The 15,455-nt window shown below is 32.1% G+C and overlaps 1 protein-coding gene across 1 annotated transcript; it reads right to left on the bottom strand.

Moving 5' to 3' along the window:
* Nucleotides 1-1,720: 1,720 nt before the first annotated feature.
* Nucleotides 1,721-11,276, bottom strand: LOC115988409 (peroxisome biogenesis protein 2). Its single transcript, XM_031111980.1, has 8 exons — nucleotides 10,862-11,276; nucleotides 10,264-10,377; nucleotides 9,964-10,117; nucleotides 9,022-9,158; nucleotides 8,812-8,912; nucleotides 5,787-5,904; nucleotides 2,970-3,136; nucleotides 1,721-2,421 (listed from the first exon to the last, which is right to left on the bottom strand). The coding sequence occupies exons 1-8, from the start codon at nucleotides 10,979-10,981 to the stop codon at nucleotides 2,295-2,297; spliced, it is 1,038 nt and encodes a 345-aa protein (XP_030967840.1). The 5' UTR covers nucleotides 10,982-11,276; the 3' UTR covers nucleotides 1,721-2,294.
* Between the last annotated feature and the right edge of the window lie 4,179 nt (nucleotides 11,277-15,455).

Below are 15,455 nucleotides of genomic sequence, written 5' to 3'. Positions count from 1 at the left end.
TACTTCATGATAATTGTTCTTATCATCAAACTAAGACACCAATTGGTTTTTTGTGTAAGCGGGGTTTGAACTCTAAATCTCTTTTTTGATAATAAGAGACTTAACAAATTGAGCTAATTGGAATTCACTATTTATTTATAATTCACTCATCCAAAATTTGCTATAGAAACTAATTGGTTTCTCCTAAAATACTTGCAATTTGAAAAGTCTATCAGAAGAATTTTTTTCCCTTTAAAAAAAAGAGTAGGAGGCCAGAATTTTGAAACCTAGACTATTCAAATAAACGGAAAATGGAGAAGTTCAAAATTTTTGAAGTTGGACCAAGGTTCAACTGAGATCAAATCGTGACAAAATAAAAAGTTATAATTCAATTATAAAAAATAAATATAATAGTTTGTGACATAAAGATCTAAGAAGCCAACTTGCCTTAATGGTTAGCAAGTCAGACAACATTTCATATGTGAAAGACCTTGTTTGAACATAACAACACTTGCTGAGCAGCTAGAACCATACTCGAAGTTGAAACCTTGAACCTCAAAATTTAAACACAAAATTATATTATTTTTAATATAAACATGATAAATTTTCAATCATGGCATTCGGCCTGTTATCATGATTGCTCTTTATCATTAAAATAAAAATAAAATTTTTTAGTGCATGCAGAGTTTAAATCCCAAATATTTTATTCAACGATAGTACAGTTGAACTAATTGTCACCTACATTAACAATTTATTCAAGCTGTCTAAAAATGGCATATAATATCATGTTTTATGTTCATAAACTATGCTCTGAAAATAACTAAGTACTTTCACATGATTTATAGCACGGTGATAAGGAGGTTATAGACTTATAGCTGCTGTCAGCAAAGATCACGGTATCGGGATTCAATTCTTATCAATTAGATAAGAATCATAGCTATAGCCTAGAGTTGTTGTTTAACGGTATAAAGGAGAATAAATATATGATCACTGGTTAAAATAGTGAAAAATTGACTTTAGTGAAAGGAGCTTTGTTTATATGTGCTTGGTATAATTTGCTTCAAATTTAGTATGCTTTTGGATACACGTCTGCGGTAGACGTGTCCGTTTCTTTTTCTTTCTTTTTTTTTTCTTTTTTTTTTTTTTTGGGGAAATGTGCGTTTCTGTGGCTGTTTTCTATTTTCAGTTTTTAGTGGGTTTCGTGTACTGTTTACGGGATTCACAAACTTCTTTATTCAGCAATTTTTTCATTAAAAATTGATCTTATAATACTATTCACATATTTAAAAATTATTTTGTTAGTGTTTTCAGTTTTCAACAAAATAAATGGTATCCAAACAGATCATTATTAACTAATCAACACAAGCTTAGGACCTTAGACGTGAACTTGTTATCAAAAATTAATGGCCTTGAATATTCAACTCATTAATTTGCTTATGTTTAGGTTTATTGTTTCAATTGGAAGTACCATATGATGTACAGTTACAAATTTTGACACAGATGACGAGGTTGGGCATCTAACAATTTTCCATTTTTATGCTCAAGTTAAAGAAGACAAAACAAGAAGAAACCAGACAAACAAAAAGAAACAAAAATAAAGCACTAAGGAACCTGAATGAAGTGCCATGAAGCACATTCTGCTTTGAAATAAGAAGCCCATGAACATATTAGAAGCCAGATCTATTAAACATGATCTACTAAAATAATTACAAACCCACCTGATTACGATTGGAGTACAATCGACAATAAAATAGGTAGAATTATTATTAATCTATCAACATGAAAGTGATAGAACGGATCAATTACAGCGTTACAAACTTTCAATGTTATATACTATTCTGAACCGTCTTTTTCTCCCATAAAAGAAAATGTTAGATACTATGCCGTGTCACACGAACTATGACTCCATTCACTGAGAGACATAGAATGACAAAGAAAGTACCAAGAAGAAGAAAAACAAAAAAAAAGTTAGGCAAGATATATACTCTTTGGCATTCCTGAAAGGTCACTTGCTTGTTGTTTCTAATTGAGGCTAGGAGCGACCGACCCACTTCGACTATTCAGATGCTTGGAGAAATATGAATCAGAAAGAAACAATGGGATATTTGAATAATAACAATACTGGAAAGATGACAAAGAATGAAGCCCCCCACTCACTAGTGGAATAATGCTTTTACAGGGAATTGATTTCTTGTTAAAAAAAAAAGGGAGGGGAAAAAAAAAGTAGTTCTACTTTCAGGCATGTTCTTTAATACATTGCTGTACCAATAATAATGCTTTAATTTATTTCCTTCGCCCTTTGTAAAAAATAATAATTATTGTTTTGGGTCTAAATTGTTCACACTACTATGCCGCTGCATGGCGGTGACCAGCTCACTGCACCTGGAACATCTGAATGATGGAGTTGCAGCACATCTTGTCCTAAGACAATAATAACAGTATCTGCAGGCAAGAAAAATTACACTTTTTTTAAGTTTTTCTTTTCTTTATTGAAGACCAAATGAATGTCAAACGATGTTTAGCTTTAAATAGGTAGCCTTACCTAAGACCATTCAACCATTTACATTGATGGATAAATATGCATAGGGCGAAACTAAGGTATAGTTCCTTAGATGCAGAGTGCAATACATTAGGTTCTCCAATTAAATTCACATACATGGTTGCATTGACCAATAAAGTACAAACAATGTTATTTTTTCAAGGAAAATTATATTCAATGTAACGATGTATTTGAATTTAATTGGAAAACCTAATGTGCTGTATTTAATAAACTATACCCATAAGCATATATGTTGGTGATCAAGTTGGCTTGCTTTTTGGCCCATAGGGCGAAGTGAGCTTGAGATTTTGGGTCAGTGCATTGTTTATATTTTGGTGTGGTTAGTTTTTGGTGTGGGGAGGGGTTGGGGAATGAGGGACACCCTCTTAGGATGTCAGTCAAAAGTAATTTTAAGGAAAACCAACATGGGGGGATGTCTGTAAGTATGTACCTGTGCTGACAAGGAAGCGCCAGAAATGGAATGGTTGGACTAGCCAGACAAATGGGGCAAGTAGTGTCATCCTCTGCCGAACTTGAAGCTTTATCTTTAGAAAATGGGCTAAGAAGGTTTCTTATGGATGATGAATTAAGAAGAGGAAGAAGTAACAAAAGCATCTCCTGCAATTGGCCAAGATCCAAAAGAGTTAGTTCCAAATATATCATATCCACAAATAACAATAGCTCAACTATGCAAATCAAGAAGCTAGCAGAGGAAAAAACTCACAATATTTAAAATATTTCCTTGACTTGAATAACAGAAAAGTAATAAATCATAAAATAAATGAAAATATAGAAATCCAGATAAAAGAAAGAACAGAGTACAAAATAGTGGATGAAAAAGGTGACTCAATTAAGCTAAATGTGAGAATTTACAGAGTGTTTCCTTCCAGTTATCTTCATAACTCTGAAAACAGGCATGCATGTCTGACCCCAATGTAACGATGATCACTTCATAGATTCCAGAATCCGGATATTTTATTTGCATTAAAAACTCTAAAATGCTCAGAAAATACAAACTACTCATGTTTTCTTTATATTTGTCAGGAAAAACCATGATACTATGGATAAAGTCAGTAGATTTATCTCAGAAATTCCTATATTTTCCCTTCTATAGTAAAAGAAAGTCTCAAGCTATTTAGCAAAACAATGAAACAAGTAATGCGCAAGAAAGTCTAAAGCATATTTACCAATGAGAAAACAGAGATTGGCATTTTGCATGCGCACATGAAATAAGTTCTTATATACCAAGTGGATTCAAACCCATGCAAACACATACTAAATATGCATGCAAGTATAGCATGTAAGGGATGAGATCAAATGCAAAAAAATGCAACATGTGACTCAAGAAAAGTGACAGAGAAGGCTGTGTTGACTATACTAACAGGGGACTGAAAGAAAGAAAAGGAATGCCTTGTAGTCTGTTTCCAATGCTTCTTGTGAGATTATGTCTAACAATTGGTTTCTCTATAAACCAAAATTTTACCAAAGATAAAAATAAAATAAAGACTCTCCACTTATATGGGAGAGGATTCAATGTAAATTCAAAAAACCAGGAGCAGGAATTGCTTGTTTTTAAATTGCTTGTTTTTATGATGGCAGTGATCATATAGCAATTCTTAACTTTAATAGGTGAGGATGGAATTTTTTAGAACAAAAGTTTTGGCATCTCATCTAAAAGAGTTCCATTTGACTGTTCATAAGTGTTAAAAAGTATCAAAAGCATCAAGAACAAAACAGAGCAAAATGCCTTCCACCTTGAGCTCACAAAAACAGCCTGTATTGAAAACCATTTCTGAGAAATTTAAAGTACTACAATTTACATGTGAGTGATGTTCAGTAGTGCCATGAGAGCATCAGTAAATGCCCCTAAAGATAAGTGCCCAAAATCAAAACAATCAAGAATTTCCAATAATTTTAATTTTCTTGATGCAAATCAATGGAAAATTTCACAGCCTAAAAACTGATCAACAATACCTCAAAATGAAGTAATGATTAAAATTTCTCCAAATCCTCTACTTTTAGACATCCTAATTGGTTGCCTAGGAGATATGAGAAATCACAGACAATTCCAACAGATTAATTTCATTCTCTCTTTTCTTTTTCTTTTTCTTTTTAACATATGTAGACAACTAGCTGCCTGTAAGAAGTCATGGATCCACCCATTAATGGTAGATTGGTAGTGGAACTCTGTGCAAAATTTCCTCCTATGATATGAGTTACTACCCCATGATCACTCATACTGAAGAATGACTTCAATTTTTTTTTTAAATAACTAAGTTCACAACCATGAGTGAAAAGTAAAACATGCATGACGCCTTAGCAAAAGTTCTACATTTGTGTGAAAACATTTTGGAGGCTTTTAGCATGACTTGAAGTCCACCAACAACTCAAAAAAAAAAAAAAAAAAGAAAAAAAAAAAAAAAAAAAAAAAATCCTTTAGAAAGGTATATATAGGTCTCATGCTTTGGGCAATTTCTACAATGTAACATGAACACTGGGAAATCTTGTAACCGTAAAAAAGTGTACAACTTTGACAGCAAAAATCGACCCTTTTTGAGTCTCCAGTAAAAAAAAAATTCTTTGTCATCTTTTTTCCCCTCTTTTGGTTCTTTTTTAATTTAGTGGATATTGGCTCTAATAGTTTTTTTCTTTTTCTTTTTTAATTAACAAGCTGGGCATGCTGCACAATGACAGTTCATGGAAGAAAGTGCATGTATCTCTTTTTTCTTTTTTTTCTTTTTAAATTAAAATAAGAGTGCCACCCCAATAATTCATCAATTAAAGGCAAAAAAAATCTATAGGTAAACAATGAACAAATTTTATGCACAAAATCAATTAACTCAGGAACAGAAAGGAAGGGGGTCATTCGGAGCTTTCTACAACTTTTGTACAATCACATATTAAATGATTTTAAAAAGTAACAGATACTCCAAAAATTGAAACATTAAAATTGAAATCAACGATAGCAAGGAACAAGGTCTTTCTAAATTTACACACAATTTGGAGTAAGACACAGATCAAGGTTTTACTGATCAAAAAAGGGTTTGTCTGCCTAGGGCTAGGAAGGACAATTCCTCACACTTATAAAAAAAAAAACAAATAATAAAAAAGGGACAATTCCTCAGACCAAGTGAAGTGAATGAAAGAAAGCCTCCAAATTTAAATTAGTGCTTTGAATTCACTGCTACTCTTAATTGTAAGTGAATAAAGAGAATTTTATTTTTCTAGAATCAAACTTCTAAACTCAAGAAAAAAGGGTAAAAATTACCGAGAATTCATTCCACACTAACTGGCGGTTCATGTACTCAAAGCTAACAGCTCGATTCATATTGGGGCTCCCATAGACAAGCCTGGCTTTTAAAGCTCTTTCAATAAGATTCCTGAACCTGCATCACAAAAGCACAATTTCATTTATTTAATAAGTAACAGCACAACATGAGATAAGTGAGAGTTGCAAGTTGTTCAATGGATAATTATCATTATCGTAAATCATGATTATTTTCAATTGGTAACCAACTGGTTTCAGGTTACCAATATAACCATGATTCACATCACATTTACTTTTCAGGTAGTTGAATTTGATCTCATCTATGCTAATATTACGTTGATCATTTATTATGTATGCAGTATAGAAATATTTTTCAATTTTCTAAGAAATTATAAATAGAGTTGGTAAAAGCATCAAACGCACTTAATCATATAGGTCTTTTGGAGCTTAGGTGCAAAGAGCAAGCATGTGCCTGATTGAAGCAAAACACATATTTCTCAAATACAATATATAATAATCTCTAATAAAAATAATTATAGCATAAGATAAAATAATAATAATAAATTACAATACCAATATGTTTTTTCTATTAGCTAAGTACAATTGTATAAAGTTTATAAGTTCATCTTTTACATAAGTTCTTTCATTTTCTTAAAATTTTTAGAAAGTAAATTTGAAAACAATTATCAATTGAAAATATGATAATAATCTAGTCATAGAAAGTATAACAAAACATTTTATATAATCCTCTTGTAAATGTAAAAAACATAACTGTGATAGACTTGATCAATAGATATGGTTCAATCAAAATATATCCAAAAGGTAGACCTAAAAGCAAAAGAAAAAAAAGTTATCATGGTTTTTGTCTTCTGATATGTAAACAAAATTCTTTTTGGGTGTAATTTAGCACCTTAAGATCAGTGCTGATTGATCCACATTACTAAGGCTTGGAGAGTGGACATGATAAGACAATATTTCTCATCAGTTGATGCATCGGCTATTTTAAGCATCCCTTTAGGCTCTAGACTACCCGCGGATCGTTTGGCATGGGCTTATAACCCCAAGGGGCTGTTCACGGTAAAGAGTGTGTACAAAGTGGCTTTTGCTACAACTCTTGTAAAGCATCACACAACCAGAATAACAAACTCTTTTGGAGAACAATCGGGAGGCTTAATATTCCAAACAAAGTCAAGTCCTTTCTGTGGAGAGCAAGCAAGAATATATTACCAACAAAAGTCAATTTGTGTAGTAGAAAAGACATTAATGACCCAATCTGCGAAGCATGTCGGGAGGGAGCTGAAGGTAGTGGGCATATTTTCTGGGATAGTGTTAAGGCTCATGAGGTTTGGCAACTTACTGGTATTTGCACACAGAATGGTTTTTCCGAGTTTTGCTGATTTCCTACTGTTTGGACAATGAGTTGCTGGAACTAGTGGCTATGGTGGCACGGAGTATGTGGTTTAGTCGAAATGAGGCTAGGCAGGGTAAGGCAAGGCAACAAGCTTCAGCAATAGAGCAGAAAGCTAGGCTACTGCTGGAAGAATTTCACACAGCCAATCTCAAGATACCTCAATCCAAAGCTAAGAATGAAGTCCATTGGGTTCCACCCAAAGCACCCCAGTACAAGCTTAACGCCAATGGAGCTACTATTGCTAACATACATGCTGCTGGTGTTGGGGTAGTGATCTGTGACAGTACTGGTAGGGTAGAGGCGGACTTGAGCAAGAATCTTCCAACCCCACTGGGTCCTCTAGAGACTGAAGCCAAGGCTTTGGAGGAGGGTGTTCTTTTTGCTTTGGATGTCAGTATCTGTGAAGTTATTTTGGAATGTGATTCCAAGATTGTTTCAGGCCGTGAACGGTTCAAATGTCCCTCCGGTGTCAATCGGCAACATCATTGAAGCGATTCATCTAAAATTGAGGGAGTTTAGAAAGGAACAAGTGTCTCATGTTAAACGGCAAGACAATCGTCCTGCTTATCTCTTGGTTCAACATGCTAAGGGAATTGGGGGTTATGTAGCTTGGATAGAGTAAAATCATATTACGAGGTTTTTCATCCAAACAAAAAAAAAAAGAACAATGTTCTATAATATTTTAAGGGTCCATGTCAATCCTTCAAGATCAAGCAATTAATTTTAGTAATGCATATATTTTTTAACCAAAAATATATATATTAAAAAGCACATTTAGGCATGCTTTGTGTTTCTTCAAAAATCGCCAAAAAAGTGTGCCTAAAATGCGCTTCATTAATGAGCTTCGCTTTGTCCAAGCAAAGCGCTTAGACCTTGGGACTTTGAGTTTCAAGTGCACTTAAGCACACTTTTGACAACACTTTATTTAGTTTTCATGTTCCCAAACATGCACTTTACTTCACTTAGGCTAATGGCACACTTTTGCAGTTTGCACTAGAAAACTGTAGTGCTTAGGTTCACTCTGAGGTTTTCATCACATTGGTATATAATACATATGGACATAGTTGTATTAGAACATAAAAGGACATAATACATTAGCAGCAAACCAATAGGATGATAGTTTATCAAAAAACCAATAGGATGATAAAAGTGTCTGAGCATCAGTCAATGTGGAATTTTATTTTATTTATAAGTGACAGTCACCTAGACAGATGGACTCATAGATAGTTCCACAATGTATAGAAAATGGTCCATAATCCATTAAATAAAGTTAATGCCTCTTCATTGGATAATAGACTATTTATTTAGAATTTCGATAACAATTCTAACATCACTCAGTAAAAATAACATTTATTTAAGGTTAAGAGCTAAGTGATTATGTTTAAAATAAAAGTAATGAGATATTCGATTAAGATGTAACTATCAGAACAATCAAGAATAATCAGCTACTTGAGACTTATCTTCCATATTTAACTTATTAGATCCATGCAGTATTCTCTTTGTAATGGATTTCAGGATTAACAGTGATTTCATTTCAGGATTAACAACACTCTCTTTGTACTAGGTTCAAGAAAAAAATCCAGTAAGAGAATGGCTTGATGCTTGAGATCATACCTTCCTGTATAAAGAAATATGAGAAGATTGCCAAATGAGGCAGCTTTATATAATCCTTCTATACGTTGTATCAACATCCATGCTCGCCGTGCCAATGGCCTCTGAGAAAAATGCACTTACAAATCAGTGCCAGTTCAATCCACCTTTAATTCCGAAAATCTAGAGGTGCAGTGGAGGGAGGTTGAGCAAAGAGGTCAAAGGAAACCATACCTGCTCAGAATCACCCCATCTACGAAAAGCAGAGAATGACTGTAAACGAGCCCACATGTATTGGCCACCAACAGTGGCAACGCAATACCAAATCTTCTGAGCCACAGTAAGTCCAGGTCCTTCTAGACCAGTTCTGACTGTATGGAAAATGACATGCAAAACACGTAAGTACAACATATAAGTCATACATATCACATATGGGTAGATAAGGCTGAATAATTGGTAATGGTAAACAAAAAAAATATGGACGGTAGTAATCTTAGAAAAAAAATATGCCCTCTAATTTCTTTCAATAAAGCTTCATTACTTACAAAAAATAATAGGGTGCGCTATTTTTTGAGAGAGAGAGAGAGAGAGAGAACTAGACCAAACCAAAGTTTAAACAGCTACTAGAAAAACCATAACAGTGTTCTGATCAGTCAGTAATGGAACACTAGAACAGTCTGATCTCCACATAAGACCTACTACTAGGAGCTTCAATCATGTTCTTTTTTTATAGAAAAGTGTTGAACATGCTTGTTTGACCAAAGTTCTATATACACGTCGATTTACATTGTCATATAAATATATATAGAACATTAGTACCATACCGAGGAATGAAGTAAACCTTTTGTAAAACTCCACAAATACTAATAGTTATTTGACAGCCGAATATAAATTATGATTTGTATTCCTATGATAAGCTTTATAACTAAGAAATGGATAAAGAGTTTAAATAAAGACAACTCCTTTTGTGTCAAGCTCGTTAACAAGAATATTAATAAGATTCATTTCAAGCCACAATCATATAAGTTGGTGCTGCAACCACAAGGATTGTAACATAAAGTTTCGACTCTAGTTTCTTATCAGTGTAACCAATCTAGTGGTATTAAAATTAGGAATCAGAAATTACCACATAAAACCGAGAGGCAGTGTTTACAGGAGATGTTCAGACCATCTTACCTTTTCCTCTTGGCTCCACTGCACGTTCATCTCTGTACCTCAAATTCATGAGAGCAATCCCGGGAGTAGGCTTATCTACCCAAATTGAGAACCGCCAAATAAGAAACTCAAGGAAAGCATCGAGCTCTGCTTCGTATTGAAATAACATTCCTGGCTAATCCCAATAAAATGAAGCAAACGTTTTAAATACTCCCCAAGCAATTTCATAACCATATAACAAAATCACCTTAATTTATATCAATACCAATGGATATGTTACCAATTTACTTAATGAATATTGCAATAAGTTACAAGATATACCTTCATCAAAGAGAAGACTTTAACCAACTGTTCTTTCAACATGGCCGACATTTCAAAGTCCAGTCTTGCTGCATCGACTTGATTTACTCTCGAGATTGAAATTGGGATTGTTGACTGCAAAAAGTTAAAAAAAAAATAAAAAAATAAAAAATCCACAAATAAAGAACCGAGGAACAAAACACACAATTAAATAGATAAATAAATTTTAAAAATTTAACAAAACCCACCATGGGATTTGTTAACTTCAATAGAATTCCATAGAGATCAATAAAACAATCGAATAATTCTCTCCTTTTTTCGAAATAACCAAAACAAGGTTATGAATTATACGTATAAATGTTAAATTCACATAAGCAAGATTTAAATTTTTTCGAGACATACAATAAGTTATCAAGTTAAAGGTTCACTTATTCCAATGAATATTTCTATTCCAAAATAACCAAAACGTTACGTAAATTCTTTCTCCGGAAAAAGTTTTCCTCCAAAAAAAAAAATTATATTTCTCTCAAAACAAACAGAACCCTAAATTTGCAAAAGAGAAATAATAATTGAATTGATGTAAGGGCAAAACAGATAGAATTAAAATAAAAAAAAGAACCTGATAAGATTGATAGAGAGATTGGGATTGTGATTGCCAATGAGGAAGCAATTTGTGATAAGTGTGAATCCAAGCATCTTCTTCCGGCGGTTGTGGCGGTGAGAGATTTGTGTTACTCATTGAAGCTGTTGTTCAAGATTGTTAGATTCAAATAGAGTCGCTTCTTCCTAGGTTTGCTTTATCCACACCATGTGAGAAGAGAGAAAGATTTTGGGATTTTGGGATTTTTGGGATTGCTCAAACTCTGTGGCCTCTGCTGCGGTGTGTGTGTGTGTGTGCGCGCGCGCGCGTCACTCACTGACTCACAGTTCACAAGAAAGAAATAACAGGCGGTTTCGAATTGGTTCTTGCGGTTGGAAGGAATGAACGAGCAAAGGCAAAGTAAACCAAAGCCTGCGGGTAATGCAATTTGCATTTTGCTAATGCAATGTACCAGTAAAATTTAAATATTAATCGACCTGTAACTTATTTTTTTCTTTTCCCCCATAAAATTACTTTTTCTTTTCTTTGTTTTTTTTCCTTAACGGTTTAAATGGGACACTAGGTGTGCATGGCCCGATTAGTTTTTTTTTTTTCAACCCAACTTATCATGGTGAGTTAAAAAAAATAATTAACCCATTACGGGGTCCAACCTAATCTAACTCAACTCAATTAGTGAATTGAGTTGGGTTGAGTTGAACCCATGAGTTGGAAAATATTTTTTTAATTATTATTATTATTAAATTGAGCATTAGAATAACACTACTACAAATAACAACAAAGGTTTTTTTTTTTCTTTTGATAGAACAAATAAGAACAAAATTATAACCAAATAATCATGAGCATAACACTAAACAAAACACAAACTATATGATGAAAATTTAGGGTTTGGGTTTTATTTAGTAAGAGGGGCAAAAGAGTAAATAATAAAATTATGTAATATATTTTTTTATTTTAAATATATATTAAATATAGACAGATCAATTTTTTTTTTGAGAAATTGGTGCATTAAGTTGGGTTAGATAGATTTATGAATCTTATGACCCAAACCCAATCCGTCCCACTATTAAAAAAGTTTCATAGCCCAACCCAACCCATCAACCTTTAAACACTTATCTAACCCAATAAATTTGGTTGGATTGGGTCAATTTTGGTGGATTAGCAGGTTCACTACACACCCTTGGGGTTTGGCTTTGAACATGAAGTGGGTTTTCATCTATTGGTTATTACCCAAAAAATATATAGTTTCAATTTTTGGGAAATTAAAAAAAAAAATCATAGAATTTACTTTCCTTCTTTTCTTTTCTTTTTTGGCATAAAATTTACCTCTGTTATCTATATATATATATATATATATATATATATATTTTTTTTTTTTTTTTTCTGAAACCGGCTCTTTTTATTTTTATTTTTATTTTTTTGATAACCTACAAACTTCATTAAATCAAACAAAGACATCCATAATAATGCGATCAGCCTTGCGCAAACATCAAAGATGACTTTAGGGGCTTCATGCTTATTACAACGTAAATGGCTTTTGAAACCAGCTTTATTTTAAATTAGGTTTTAGTATTTTTAATTTTATCAAATAAAATCCTTATGTTTTTATTTTAAGCCAGATTTGGGTGGAAGAATGTCATTCCTTTCTGTAATGGTTAATGTGGAATGTGCATTGAGTTAAAAATAGTTTATATATACTCAGAGTTGCGGTGTGAAGGCCTTTATTTGGGCATCATTTTAATGGGCAAAACGCAAAAGGTGTTTGATGATGAAACTTGAAAGTCATGATGAGTGGGGTAGGTTGACTCGCAAGTGATTTGTAAACGTTGTAAAAGTGAGTTGCAAGTGTTTAGATGGAAGTCTTCTCCATTGGTTCTCAATTGTATGGAAGTCTTTGTGCCCTCCTGTGCAAAGGTCTCTTTTTGGCCTTTTAAGTTACAAAGTAATAAATGTAATAGTTTTGGGCAATCCATAAAATTGTCAATTAACTTAAAATCAATTAGTATCTTGGTTTGATAGTAAGAGTTTTCGTCATGAACAAATAACATAATTAATCTTATCATAACTATTAAAGAAAAAAAGTTTTGTGAAGAGTGTTCAATTAGTAAAGTCTCTTATCATGAAAAAAGGAACGTGAATTTGAATTTCTTTTACAGCACAACTCAATTGGTGTTTTAAGTCTTAACTTGATAATAAGAACAATCATTATGAAAAGACACCATAATTTCAAATCTTATAGTAACTATTAAAATAATTATAAATTGGTGACTAAATAAAGAACATGAGGTTGAACACATTAAATCAAAAACTAATTGGTGTCAATAGCGAAGCCATATGGTACCCCCAAAAATGTTAACAATTTGTAAATACTCATTAGAGTTTAGCAAGACGATAAAGTCTTTTTTTAATAAGTAATATTTGTGCATGTGTGTGCCTACAAATGTGCATGCGTGTTTTGAATTTATCTTATCAAGTTTATCAATACCATAATTTGGCATCCCAGCAATTATTTATGGATTGCCACTAGTTTTTTTTTTTTAATTTAATTTATACAACAGACATCATAAATTCAAATCATGTTGTTACTATTTAAAAAAATCATGTAAATCACTTAAATTGATTGTTAGAAGAAATATATGATTAAAACTCCCCGTTGATTATGTTGGATATGTTTAAAAATTTTTGTAACCTTTAAAGCCCAATTGTTTGCTTGACTAAGCCCAAGCCCATGACAAAACAAAGTCAGCCATCATGTGGACCTAGCTGAAACAAATCCCTTGTTTCTTTCCTCCTTCCCTTAACAAATCTATCTAGCCTCTTTCCCCTTTGCAGAAATTTCAAAGTAACTTGCGGCATCTATTGAAGGAAATTTTCCTCAAATCTTGTCTTTCTCTTTTCACCTCTCTCACTCATGATTAGTCCTATATTTCAGAGCTTGAGACTACGAAATCCTCTGCATATTACCGTTGTAGTCAAGGATTTTTTCATAGAGAGTTGATCGTGATTTTTGTTGCAAAAATTTAAGTATGGTACATGAGAATTTTATGTATAAGATCAGTATCAAAAGATGTATAAAATATATCTCTAAAATATTTTTCCCTCTATCTAATATGTGATGAGTTCAAAACTCTATTTGTGAGTACACACTAATAGGGTTGCCGTTGTATCCTAGAAAGCGACCGCCTGAACCATTTGTACCAAAGGTCTTAACAGTGGGAACGAAATCGCTTCTTAAAGACAACGGATTCAATTATGTGCCTCGGCTATCGATAAGTTTCTATTTTCTTGCATTCTTATTTTATAGCATTGATATCATTATATTTGACTTATACTTTTATTAATTAATTTGAGCAATTTTCAAAATATATTTCTAACAGAATATCATTAAAACAGTTGACATTCTATTGATACCAAGTCCACGATATATATGCTTCTAAAAATAATAAAAATAAAAAGTATTTGGTACAGGCACACAAGTTCTTTTTTTTTTTTTTTTGGAAAGAATTTCAATCTGTAATGTCCGCTCTTAATCATAACTCTTTTCATAAAACCAAAACACCAATTGATTTTTTAGAGCCACATAAGGTTATGATATATATATATATATATATATATATATAAACATTTAATGATATGTCAAAATCCAAATTCCACCCCTATTTACTTACTTAGGAAGTGGGGAAACAACAACTCTTGACATTAAAGCATTTAGCCTTTGGTAATAGAAAAGTGTACAAACCTAATAATCAATTTTGTGTCAAGCAAGTGATATAGGGCTTTAAGTAGCTAAATTAAGTTTATAGCCTATGGTGCCAAGTAGCTCGATTAGTGGGTATTTCTTGATGTTTCCAATCGAAATATCTAAAGTTTAAATCACTTCTCCGTAATTATAATTATCAAACTATCAAAAATACAAATAAATTAAGTTTACAACCTATCTATCTATCTATCTATCTATCTATCGATATATATATATATATATATTTATTTATCTATAATCTATAATATATTATAAAAGTTAGATCCCACAACTGGTTGTTGTGACACAATCTTCTTTCTATTTAATCCTATAACGTGTGGCAAATAGCAATTTGTCCATAACATACCACATATAACAAGTGTCAATATATTTAATCCTAATTAATGGTATTGGTACATTACAAATATTTTGTATTTAATACTCTTAAGGGTGATGATGCATGTATATATTATTTAATAATATCTATATATATATATATATATATATATATATTGCTATTTACTATGCACATTTGACCATTTGAGAATGAACAATGTAATTAGAAAATAAAATCTATAAAATTGAAGATGAATGATTTTTAATTTACATAATATACTTTTAAATCGTCATAATTTTACCCATCATAATTTTAATATATGTTTTTTTAATTGAGTTTAAATGATATTCTATATTTAAATCCTCCAGTAGAATATTGTAATATTAAAATAAAAAATAATTAATAACTACAATAATAATTAAATTTCATATTTAGAGAAAAAAATAAAAGAGGGGAAAAATCATATTTTGTTGTACTTTCCCTTACACTGCAAGTGGTAATAACTAGTCTTAAAACTACAATATAATATATCTAATAGG

This window comes from Quercus lobata, chromosome 5, assembly GCF_001633185.2.
Source record: "Quercus lobata isolate SW786 chromosome 5, ValleyOak3.0 Primary Assembly, whole genome shotgun sequence".
Lineage (NCBI taxonomy): Eukaryota > Viridiplantae > Streptophyta > Magnoliopsida > Fagales > Fagaceae > Quercus > Quercus lobata.
Note: the sequence above shows the minus strand (reverse complement) of the source record. Positions and strands in the feature narration are given on the sequence as shown.

Excerpts from the sequence above, each read along its gene's own strand:
- LOC115988409 (XM_031111980.1), bottom strand. The coding sequence starts at position 10,981 with ATGAGTAACACAAATCTCTCACCGCCACAACCGCCGGAAGAAGATGCT. Across the intron at positions 10,118-10,263 it reads AAGTCTTCTCTTTGATGAAG|CCAGGAATGTTATTTCAATA; the intron begins GTATATCTTGTA and ends TATTGGGATTAG. Across the intron at positions 5,905-8,811 it reads ATATTTCTTTATACAGGAAG|GTTCAGGAATCTTATTGAAA; the intron begins GTATGATCTCAA and ends TTTGTGATGCAG.